The sequence below is a fragment of the Pristis pectinata genome, chromosome 25, assembly GCF_009764475.1.
Source record: "Pristis pectinata isolate sPriPec2 chromosome 25, sPriPec2.1.pri, whole genome shotgun sequence".
Classification (NCBI taxonomy): domain Eukaryota; kingdom Metazoa; phylum Chordata; class Chondrichthyes; order Rhinopristiformes; family Pristidae; genus Pristis; species Pristis pectinata.
Genome location: NC_067429.1, coordinates 21,510,602 through 21,523,254, shown reverse-complemented (window position 1 = coordinate 21,523,254; position 12,653 = coordinate 21,510,602). Strand labels below are relative to the sequence as shown.

At 37.5% G+C, this 12,653-nt stretch overlaps 1 protein-coding gene across 3 annotated transcripts in view; it reads right to left on the bottom strand.

Moving 5' to 3' along the window:
- Positions 1 to 3,381: 3,381 nt before the first annotated feature.
- Positions 3,382 to 12,653, bottom strand: part of spop (speckle type BTB/POZ protein) — an 89,877-nt gene continuing 80,605 nt past the window's right edge. For all 3 annotated transcript variants that reach the window (XM_052038558.1, XM_052038559.1, XM_052038560.1), the window contains exon 10: positions 3,382 to 5,429. In XM_052038558.1, the coding sequence (XP_051894518.1) occupies positions 5,285 to 5,429 (145 nt within the window). In that variant the 3' untranslated portion in view covers positions 3,382 to 5,284. The remainder of the gene's footprint in view (positions 5,430 to 12,653) is intronic.

Sequence of the window (12,653 nt, the reverse complement as noted above, 5' to 3'; positions counted from 1 at the left end):
GAGTTCTCAATCCACCTTCCTCTGGCCTCTTACCCTCTCCATATTCATTACAAACTGCTGGCGTGGCACCACTTATTGGCTCTAACCCAGCCACCCTGCTGAATGTGCAGCATGCCACCTACTGGCCATGCAGTATAGATGTCTGGCAAACTGACTTCTACCTTGCAGAGGCTGAATGGCAGCTCTCTACCACCACCTCTTGCCTTCCTCTGGACCATGACCCCATCACAGAACATCAGCATGGACAGGTGATGAATGTAAAGACACAAACAGAATCTGAAGGAGTGCTGAAAAGGAACAACTGATAGGATATTATAATTCTGGTGTGAAGAGTCAATTGGAATGTCTATGTGGTGTGTTTGCAATTGAATGAAGAATGTGATGGGAGAAAATTATGGAGTGGTAGAGAGACAGTGAAAGGAACAGTGGCAGATGTTGCATGATAAAGAGCTATACTCCCCTTTCAAGCTTGTAAGATGTTTGAACCTTTCAGGAAACCTGGGACTAATAATGTTGTTGCTAACAGTAACCCCTTCAGTAACCTGTACACAAACTTGTTGGATTCAGACCCTGATTATGTTCACATTGGTCCTTTACAAGCTTCCCTTTGCTGTAACCTTCACAATATGCTTCAAGGAGGCATCAACAACTCTCTAAGTACTTGGTTTTCTCAGGGCAAGGCTAGAACATTTATCTTAAGGGACCAATGATAAATTCCACCAGTGCCTCTGGGGCACCAGCACAACCTTTGATTATCTGAGAAAAAGAGCACTCGATCAGGAAGTGAAAGCCAACACCAGGACCTGGTCTACTAAACAGTAATTCCTACCCTGCTTACATGCTGTGGAAAAGTGGAAAACCTACACTAGGCACCTCAAAACACAAATACCAATCCTGACTCCTCAAAATCCTCCAAATTCTCTCCCATTTAAACTGTCCCAGCATCATGGCTCTGATCACATAACCAGCTGTCAGGTAGGCTACGTGGTCAACACACTTGATATCAGATACACAAAACAGGCATGCTGCTCCAAGCTTCTTCACAGCAGAGTTTCCGGAAGGACAAAGTGAATGCTTCAATGACATTCTCAAAACCTCCTTGAAAACAAATAAATATCCTCACTGTCATGAAACCTCTGGCCTGAGACTGCTTAGATTGCTGGGAAAGCTTTCTGAAGGCACCAAGTCGTCCAAGTCTCTCTGGCATGAGTACTTGGAGCCCAAATGCAAGCAGCAGACATATCACATAAGAATCCAAGGAACTATCTTAGAAGCAAATCTTTCACAACCTTTAAGAACAGCTCAATATTTTAAAGGAATGGCGTGTTACACCACCAATGGTCCCCTGAAATCTGCAATTCCAGCTTACTATTTGTGAATGCAACTCAACAAACCAGACTGCAGGTTACAACTCAGCACAAAGCTAAGCAAAATTGCCTATTTTCTTCCTCTCCAATTCTCCTTTGGATTGGCCCTTGGGAAAGGGTGCTACACCTTTCAGTATCTGCTCCAAGGGGTTTCACTTCAGGAGTGGGCCAAGTAAACCTTGGGAAATTATGTGATGTGTAATTAATCCACCCAAATCAATCCCATATTTGACATCTGAAATCCTAGTAGGGGCAAATGGATGCTAATCAAAGGCTGATTTACTACATCTATCCTATCTTGGGTACAGACAGCAACATACCAAGTAAACATGTAACTGAATTCAGGAACCTAACTGCTTTCCAATTGTTTGCTTGCTGAGCAAAATTTCACTGGTACTCCCATCCTCACACCTGCTAACAGTGCAAACCTTGGTGCAATGTAATGCTGTAGATGGCAGCTAACTTCCATTACCTGGCCAATAAGGTCATGCTTTGAAAGGTGAGATTTCTTGGTTGCAGGCTACATATATTTAATTACACGGAAAGTAAAAGTATTAATATACAAAAAAAATTGCAGAGGAATCATAACTATATCAGTTGCTCCAGTTATTAACCAATGGCACATGAGCTTTAACTGTACACTTCCATTCATATCTTACATGGTTTAATAATGTCTGCAAGCTTCTTTAACAAGGTCAGTCATCAGTGTGCCGATCTTGAACAATACCTTTCACATCAAAGATAAAATCCCACAAGATAAAATAAAAAGAATGTTGACGTTTCAACTTTAAAAACTACCCGAAACTTGCTTTATAAAACTGAATGTGACATTTATATCTGCAGTAAACAAATGTGATAATCGTGTATGGTCTTAACACCACTGTGCATCAAGGAATAAACCCAACAGCCTTTTATTACAGCATGGAATTCAGCTTGACATTTAGCTGTGGATTGAAGTTTGATTCAGTTTCCTTAGGCAAACTATGTGCAATAAGTGGATTTGTGGTTTCATTCCTTTGAAAATATTTTGATAAAACAGGCTCAATACCATTCCAAAGTTATAAAAAGGACTGCTCCTGCCAAGAATGTTGCGAATAAATTTTGAAGTGCTAGCCCTTATAATTGCAAAAGTGACATTGCCCTCTTAGGCCTACTGGATATGCAAATGCCCATATCAACTTCCATCCTGTGTCTTTTAATACCCAGAACACGAGTGCAATAATTGCAACTGTAATATTTTTAACAGCAGTATACAAATTTGGTTAACATGTTAAAATGCCATACACCTTTTAACAATTCAGTTCTTTGCAGAATTTCATTTTTAAAGATGGAAATTGTGAGAAAAAAAACAAAAGCTGCAGAATTATGACTAATGTGAGAATATCAATAAAATATGGGCGAGCCAGAACAAAATCACTAAGAGTGGATGAAGTAGAAAACGAGTACCTCCTCGGCCTAAATTTGAAAAAAACTTGCCAATTAATTTTATTCTGAGCATTTTTCTAAATTTTTCTGTTCTCTGCATAAAAGTTCTTTTAAATCCATATATGGCTGAGAACTGATTGCCAATTGGATGTTATAAATATTTAGCTACCTGAAGAATATAAGGTTTGTGTTTTAATCAAAACCTATTAATGAGACAAAAGTTAAATATCCTTCCTTTGATAATTTTTCACGGTTATACTATAATATTTCAGAAATAAAGACTTCCTGTCCAGGCCTGCTTTTAGATTCTAAGTGCCTACTAGAAGTATCTTCAGGTTATAACTCAAATGTATCTAAAAAATTCACAGTAAGAGACCAATTTAATCCAGCAATTTCCTGGATAGAGTTTTTGTTTATGACTATTGAATGAGATGCTCCACAGTCTAAACAATTCTAGTTCACATTGTACTGCAGACTAAAGCTCTATCAAGTGTTTGAGACAGATGGAAAGTTCTAAAGAAGCAATAATGGAAATGCACCAGTGTGGTATGATGGAATGGAGAATAAGCTGGTAGATAGAAGGACAAAATACACAGGTGGCATTCTTTAATACATAAGCCTATCATTTCATTTTTTTTTCTTATGTTCACATGAGCAATGAAAGCAGACCACACAGTTTATAGTTTCAGGAATGTAAAGCTACGCTGCCATCAGCTGTGGTATACAGAGTACAGCTGAACTTTAAAACAAAGTAATAAAGTACCACAATGCAAACTCAACCATAAGTTCCCAGTCCGATCTGTATTTTTGTTTAAACTTTGCACCACCCAGGCTTACTTTGGAGGGGAAAAAAGAGACAAAGAGCAGGACTGGTAGAGAACTGCTCAAACTCTTTGAAAGGGATAACATAAACCGAGCAGTATTCAAGCAGAGAAAATGAAAACAGGTAAAAAGAAAACTAACTATTGATAGCTTAGCCATGTTTCACTGAAACTATGCCTGAATTCCATAACCAATGAATGCAAGGATTGTTTGTTGAATCAATACTCAAAAGCATTTGCAAAATTAGGACATCAACCTTAATAAGAGGACAAAACAAGAACGATTTTAATCACTACCTTAAAGGATCAGCCTTTTCAAATAAGTTTGAGGTGTTCTCAAAGCATAACATTACAAACTCTACCAAACCAAATCAAAATAGCATACTTCGCTCTAATAAATAAGTTTGGAAAACAGATTCAAAACAAATTATTTTTAAGCAAGTAACTCTTCAGAAATGATACCTGCACAAAATTTATTCACTAAATAAAAGTTGAACTTACTGTCAAATCCATACAATATTACACAATATTATTTCTGGGGAAAGGATTTCCTCAGTAGAGGAAATACACAAAAGGCATTTCAATACAAAATAGTATTTTATTTATATCTTCCAAAGAAAGACTGGAGATTAAATTTTGTTTTTGTTCCCCCACTTCTGAACAGCAGTGAATCAAAGGAGACAATACAACCTTGGGACAGGTTGTTGCAAATTAACCATTTCCTTCTAGGACAGAAACAGTTGAGACGGAAGCTTAACTTCTAGGTCTGAAGTAGAACTGTTTTGTTTCCACTGAACAAGAAAACATGTTCATTAACTCTTGTTTCATTTGCTAAGCCATCTGAGAAAAATGCCAATACATTTTTCCACACATTCTACACATGTAACCTCTGTAATCTTTAGAAAACACATTTACACAGCCATAGCTCTTTTTTTTATCTAAACACTGTTTAGCTTAGAATGCTAGGAGCACAAGGGTAAAATCTAAACTGAACGGTTTCTTCCCACTTTTTTAAAACTTGATCCAAATCTGTGTGGCTTTAATTTCCTCATAAAAATGTTTTTTTTTATTATTATAATGATAATGCAAGTGCTAATTAGACAGTTCTCTTTTGACTTGTTGCAAATGTACACACTTTGGGTCAGATGTGGCTAAAGACACCAAGATAGTTACGTTTTCACTGAAAGGACAAAAGAAGCCCAGTCGTATCAATCCACAGCCTGGGTGCTCTTCACCCCCTTCATGTTGAGGCTGTCCTTTTGACTCTAGATGGCCCATCCATTTTCTTGTGCTGACAGAAGCTGGCTTCAAGTTCAAGAAATGAAGTAGATAAAGTAGTGCAAGTTAAACGGCTACTCTTTTCTCTCCCCTCCCAATCCATTCCCTCCCCATACTGAAAGCTTCTGGGCCAACATCTAAAAACCTGTATCTGTGTAAAAAAAAACAGCAGGAATCCGTTCAGCCAAGTCTAGGGGACACAAGACAATGCAGCAAAAGTTTTTGTGTTTTGTTTTTCTCCCCAAAGTGCTTAGTGCAGAAAGGTCATTAGCACACCAAGCACGGTCTTTCCCACGGCAGGAAGCACGTCAGAAAGCTTCATACATTGCATTGTGCAACATTGTGATCGGGTCAGTGCTGTTAAAATGATTTGCTCCATTTTCAAATGTCACTTTAGGACTGCTTAAGCCGCTTGCGGGGAGGACCAAGGAAAGGGCATTGTGCTGATGCTAGTGACCGGTAAGCTTCAGCCACCAGATGAGGGTGGGACAAGACCATAGACTTCCAACCAGATGTTTCCATTACGTCAGATGCATGGCTATAAAAGTGAAAGAGAAATAAATCAATTGTATGCATGCACACATTCATAACAGTTCAATATATTCATTTCTATTATACACTATTTTACTCCAACTTTGCAAGTTTTTATTTTAACCTCAACTTATTCATAGGGATGAAAAACTTACCAAGCATGCACATTTGTGTAAAATAATTATAATTAAGTAGTACTTTTGGGTTACAGCATTTTCACTTTCAAAATGGAACTATTTAGTAGTTTGGTCAAATGCAATTACCTCTCATATTGAAAGAGGGAAAACAGATACATACCCGCAAAGAGGGTGGCAACTATTCTATTCTACAAGAACAAGCTTAAGAGATCACATAATTGATTACTGGCTTATAAACAAGAATCCTAGAACATCCTTCATGTGATTAAGAGGAAAAGAAATAGGAATATAGTAAGAGTTTATAAGCATTTATGACAAACACCGCAAAATAAATTTCTTCATTTGTAGTATTTTGGAAGTGACAAATCCCTTTTGTTTGGTTACAGCTATAACCAGAGAGAGGTTGGGGTGTGCATGTGTATGAATGTTTGAAAGTGGCATGGCATGTTTAGATGGCAATTAGTAAAGCTTAAGGATGTTTGGGCTTAGAAATATAGCAAGAAGCATAAAAGCAGTGAAGTTACATTGAACCTATATAAAACCTATACCCCAGTTAGGCTATATCTGGAGTATTGGGTCCAATTTCAGGCATCATGCTTCAGGAAGGATACAAAGGTTAGTAGAGGGTGCAGCAGAAATTTACTAGAAAGAGTTACAAAGTTAAACTAGAGGTGCTGGTGGATATTCTCCTTGAAAGAAGAAAGATTGAAAAGAGATTTGATAGAGGTGTACAAGATCATGATGGATTTGGAAGGCTCCAGGAATTAAAGTGAAGGGCAGAAGATACAGGGAGAAGGGGGCTGAGGGCAATTTTTAAAAGGTGCAAGGTAACAATGATGGGGAGCTCAGTACCTACAAGATTGTGGAAGTATGGCTTAAAAAGGAGACTGGACAGTCATTTGAGGGAAAATAAACCAGGGCAGAGAGAAACAGGGTATTGGAATGGATTAGATTGCTTGACAGGGAGCGGACTTGGCTTTTGGGCTGAATAGCCTCCTTTTGTGCTGTAATTTTATAATTCCGAGGCTACAATTCGTTAAAATGATCGATTATAAAGTTTTATGAAAAAGTGTAAAACCCTACTGACCACAAATCTGCTCTAGTTGACTTGACAGATTTAGAAAACGCAGTAAGGTGCAGGATTTCATCTTTCATTTTAAAAAACTAGAGCACAGAAGGTGACTATTTGTCCCATCGAGTCTGTCTGCTCTGTAATAAGCAATCACCTTGGCCTCACTATCCCACATTTCTGTTTTAACAGCCCTGCAAATGTGTTGCATTCAAAAACTTATCCAATTTCCTTCTGAAAGCCATAAATAATTCTGGAATTTAGCACAATTACCACAAGGCTATGCTGCAAAAATTACCATATTATCCTGAAAACATCCACTGACGTGAATATCTAATGACGTTCCATTGGAAATTCAGAGATCAATAAACAAGGCGAATAACAGTCATCAAATTCATCATGAGATATCAATTTGACTCGGTTGCTTCCATATGTCACTAAACCAAGCCTCAACCCATTTGAGTTGGTCATTCTAATAGACATTAAAAGTTCTATCACTCTGTTGGTAGAACATATAGTCCTAGATATCTTTATTAGTCACATGTACATCGAAACACACAGTGAAATACATCTTTTGCGTAGAGTGTTCTGGGGGCAGCCCGCAAGTGTTGCCACACTCCCGATGCCAACATAGCATGCCCGCAACTTCCTAACCCGTATGTCTTTGGAATGTGGGAGGAAACCCATGCAGACACGGGGAGAAAGTACAAACTCCTTACAGACGGCAGCTGGAGTTGAACCCGGGTCGCTGGCGCTGTAATAGCGTTACGCTAACCGCTACACTACCGTGCCTGCCAGTAAGCATTCCAATTTCAAGCAAAACCGATAGCCTAACTATTCATCTCGTTGCTTCTGTGGGATCCTGGAGTGAGTCAAACAAAATAATGTGTGTGGGGTATTTCGAACACTAACTTGCATGGGTTTCTCTTACAGAGGACATTGTTTTGTGGCTCAATCTGGTTTCATAGATTTATTCTTTTTTTTTATTTTTCCATATTTACAGGTCTCTGACCTTATGAGACCAGCAGTAACTGAAGATTTTTAGCAGAATATGCATATTTTAAAAAGTTGCTTGCTAATTATCCAACATTATTACTCAGTATTTAAATAGGGCAACTTATAACATTTAAAAATACCAAAGAACTGATGTTGAGGTGTGGAAGGGATTCAGGTAGAAAGGATACCATCTGCACATATTCTGCTCAGCTAACCTATATAGTAACCCATAAAATCAGTTTTGCAATAGCAATAGCCAGTTCTGCAATCCTAGATTGTTGCTCACTGCCTATTGGAAAAGACTTCTTACAACGTACTTCAACCCCAAACTAGATGAATATCAAGGAATTTGAGGAATGTTTGAAGATTCACTCAAAATAAATTGTATCCCCAAAGCAGAATAACTCACCTACTTAGTCAGTATGAGAGTCAATAACTTCAATCAACATGACCAAGAATATGTAAGCTCTTCTTAGCTGTCCAAAGTGTCATCAATTCCCAGAAATTAAGACCATAGGGGCTGCCTTAGACACAAAACCGACACTGCTCCCAGCACAAGAGATTTGGATAAATTGATGCACTTTTGGACATGCATGTGAAATCAAACTGTACAAAAGCTTCTAAAAATATGAATGCATTTTTTATTTGCATCACATTCTCAGAAAGGTCAGAATTATAACCACTTCAATACTTCACAAATATGCTATATACTTTCATGCAAATCACTTAACGATTATTTAACAAAAACGACTCACTTACAGTGAGCTCCTGACTACCATTCTATTTAAAATTCAAAGAAAATTCCACATTGTACATTCAGTCTGGTCAGCCTCGGGCAGAATCCTGTGTGGGATATTGTGTTGAGTAGGCAGACTATCTTTTAACATCTTGTAATTTTGAAGTATAGATACCAACTGGCTATTTGAAGAGGGAGGATACAACAGAAACCTAAATGATATCCTCCCCACCTCCCTTCCACAGGAGCTATAGGGACTAGCAGCCTTGAACATCTTGCCTGGATCATTGTTTTTTTTAATAAGAGCCTTTGCAGTGAGCATCATTAGATTCATTCATGAAAGTATTATATGAAAGCCAATTATTTTAATTGTCCATACATTTGTAGAAGGAATGACTGGAAATGATTAGGAAGTCAGAACCTTGTCTATTTTCTTTCCTTCCCAGTAGATAGAAGTAAAGAGTCCACAATGGCATTCTGGTTGAAATCAAATACACCAGGAAAGAAACTGCCAGCATGGCTTAATATTCAACCAGATTACATCTACCATCAGTCCAATGGGTGGCAATACAAATAAATGCTCATTTTAAAATATTCGGAACTAAATGCTATATTTGAAAACTAAAAATATCAATAATCTTTCAGAAGCTCTCCATAAACCATTCAACAAAAAGATATCTATTCTAGCTAACAAGAAAAAAAATCATAAATTTCAGTTAGAAGAACATTCAATTCTTAATTTGTTGAAAAAGTAAAAGCAGCACTCAGGTTCTTCTGAGGGGCCTCTGCAGTGTTCCTCAAATAGTAGAAGGAAAGAGAGAGCAAAAAGAACAGAACACATGTACAAAGCCTACCCTGGGCAGGTTAGTGGTAGGGATTTAAAGATTAATGCATTCAAAATCTTAAATTTTTACTTCCCATTTTCATTCAATCCTTCGAGACATTAAAATTGAATTTCTAGGTTTTTCATTTTCTGCAGCTTGCTTGCACTTGGATTTACAACCTAGGATCTCTTTCCAAAGGGGAAACCTTACAAAATACCAATCAGAAAAGCAAAAGTAGTTTTCTTAAATCTTTTACCCCAATGTACTTCGTAGTTTTCTTTGAGCTGAAAGTTCTCTTTTGAAAACTAGGATGGAACTTGGCCTAACGTTGCTGCTGCAGAGTGCAGACATATCATGGATTAAAGACATGATCTGGAACAACGTTAATCCAGAATTGGGATATCAATAATGTAGCACACTATAAACAGCTTCAGAAGTCAGTTCTCTCACTTTTTGGTTAAAATACCTATAACCATTGTTCATCAGTAAACTTAACAGCCTTGATTAGAAAGCTTTGCAAGTGAAGTAAAGTCATCAATAGTCACACAGCCCTTTCCCATACTCAAAAAGGCTTTCTTTGGAAAGACCATACGGTGCAGAGCTGAATGCAAGGTGGATTTGGTTGCTTATTTCACTGAAACCAGGGCAGTTTTTTTTGGAGGAGTTGGGGAAAACAAAAGAGGGAAATTTAAAAGCCATAACTAAGAACTCAATACCAAAATCATCATCACAGTCCTTCCAGGAAACTACAGAGCATCATCATTAATCTGCAGAAGGGAACAAATCACATACAATAGGTTCCTTTCCCAACAGTTTACACTTCTTCAAAACAAAAGGGCCATTTTATCATTTCCCATATGAAAATTATCTCAAGTCTGGAAATAATGTGAATTTGCAGATCTGACACAATTCATAAAGGACATTAAAAATGTTTTAATTATTTCTCTCCATTACTCAAATGCTAAGTTTCCCTTAGAACCAATTTGCTAGAAGATCAAAATAGCTGGTATATTTATGTTCTCCATGCTGTACACTAAATGTCAATTCTACAATCAAATTTCTAGAAAAACATAAAAAGGTATCAAAGTATTATCTCCATGCTAAGCCCCTTATCAGGCCACAGTTGCATGACTCGCTTTTAAATTTCCCATTTGTGCATCGCAAGTAATGTCATTTTACTGAAAAAAAACATGGGAATCATAATTTAAATCATTTCTTGTTTTTTTTTCGTTAATACCAGGCACCAAACACTCGGCAATGCAATTTTTGAATATACAAAGTACCTTAATTTTATGATGCACAAGATGAAAAACCAAATAACATGAGGACCAAATAATTAGAAAGGCGATAAGTTTATAACTGAAATTAAGAACAATCCCTTGAACTAAGCAAAGCAAAGTTTCAGATTGTATTTTATACCAACCCAATAGTGGTGAAATTCATCTAATTTTTGGCTCAAAAGTTTATGTGCAAGAAAGCATTGTATGAAAAAGAAATGTACACAGGAATTTAAATAAGTTTATCTACATTTTAATTGTGGATAAATTTTTAGTTTCTATTTTTAGTCAGAGATGCTGCACGTGCTGCAAATTCACCTGGTAAGTTGCAGTATGCCCACAGATAATTGGAGCAACACTGCCTGTCTGGAGATGCCAAGTCAAGGCTGGTGCAGTCACTGCAGAGAACGCGGGCCTGCAGATCAGCCAGGAAGCAAATGTTCCAACTCCATTTAGTGTTGAGTTGCCACGATGGAAAGGTTTGCCATCCATGCACTGCCCAACACCATGAAATGAATTATTTTATTGCAATTCTTATCTGTCAAGGTGTTGCATAGTCGTCCTCCCCATTTCATTTAATGCATTCTCACCCTCATCTACCTTTGTTATTAGCAATAAACATCACACTCAATCCCATTAGACGAAGAACTCCCCTTTTTCCATTCACAATTTGTCATGATCAACAAATAGAAACAAATACAGGGGCTCCCCGGGTTATGACTAACCTAACTTTACACAAATTCTCCCATAAAATTCTTAAAGCACTATTCAAGTAATGATAATAAAGTGCTTTATGGTATTCATTAATGACTGAATATGGTGTATATTCCATTAGTTTAATTAAGGGGAATGTTAGGGTGATTATTCAATAAAGTGAAAGAACTATAGCAAGAGTATGTAGAGTAAAATGATATGGTAACTCTTGAAAATAGGCATTTCTGACTGAGAGAAATAGGCTTCCAGACAGTTCTCAGGAACAGAACCTCTACATAATCTGGGGACTGCATGTGTACATTTATCAATGAAGGTCATGTAGTTTGCTGCTTAAATCATTTTTAAAATAACTGCAAATGGCATTATTTAACACAGAAAACTCCTTTTAAAAAGTCCTTGACAATTTTCATTATATGGGATTTTTACTGAATATAATAAGCGCATTGCTGATAGTGATGAGGCTGCATTATTGGGAACCATTTTAAGATGTTCAGCAGTAAAGGGTCAGTGTGCAATGTAAGTGAACGCAAAATAAGAAAGTTAATTATAAACAGAAATAAAGTAGTTAAAAACAAAAATGAGTGCATATTTTTCAGGGACCGACAGTCATTCCTTCTTAACACCTTATTGGATTTTAGAATATTGTTATAAATATTTGGGAAAATAGCAAAATGCATTAGGATCCTTAATGCATTAGGATTCCTAATGCTCTAAATAAAGTTGTCTAAATAAACTGATTTATAATGCTCTTAATCAGTTTTATCCAATCAAAGCAACACATAATGCTGGAGGAACTCAGTAGGTCAGGCAGCATCTATGGAGGGAAATGGACAGTCAACGTTTCCAGTTGAGACCACTTAGGGTCTGTTCACTTATCCAATCACAGCTCTCTATAGTTGATGGACAGTCATCAGGCAAGCTAACAAAAAAGCTACTGCACTTACAAATTCTTCATCCAAGTGGCAAATTGCCTAACCAATCCCTTGTACCGTGTAAGGCTGTTCCCAAACTAAACCAAGAATCTACTCTTTCTTTTCCTTCATATTTGTCAACAACAGTGCTGCTACATCGCAACATCACCCAAATAGGCAGCATCAGTTTCCAACCCAACAGTGGTTGTAGGCAGTTCCAACTCACCACCACCTCTCAACGGCTCCATGATCTCTAAGTTGTCATGGTGCTTGTTCAGCATCCAGCACTGGTAAAGCCGAAGTTTCTTAGAACTAAACACTGTAAAAACTAGAGCTATCACCTTTCATCCCTTCCAAAACTTCCATTCCCTGGACACCAGTTCCATTCAGTCTCCAGCAACCAGAGGTAATATTGGTGCCATTCTTAACAGCAAGATGAGCTTCTGCCCACATATCCATGGCATTCCCAAGACCACCTATGTACAACTGCCCCACTTTGCTCCTCCCTCAGTTACTTACTGCTGAATCATTTGAATGTCCCTTTGTTTAGAATTTGATTCCAATCAT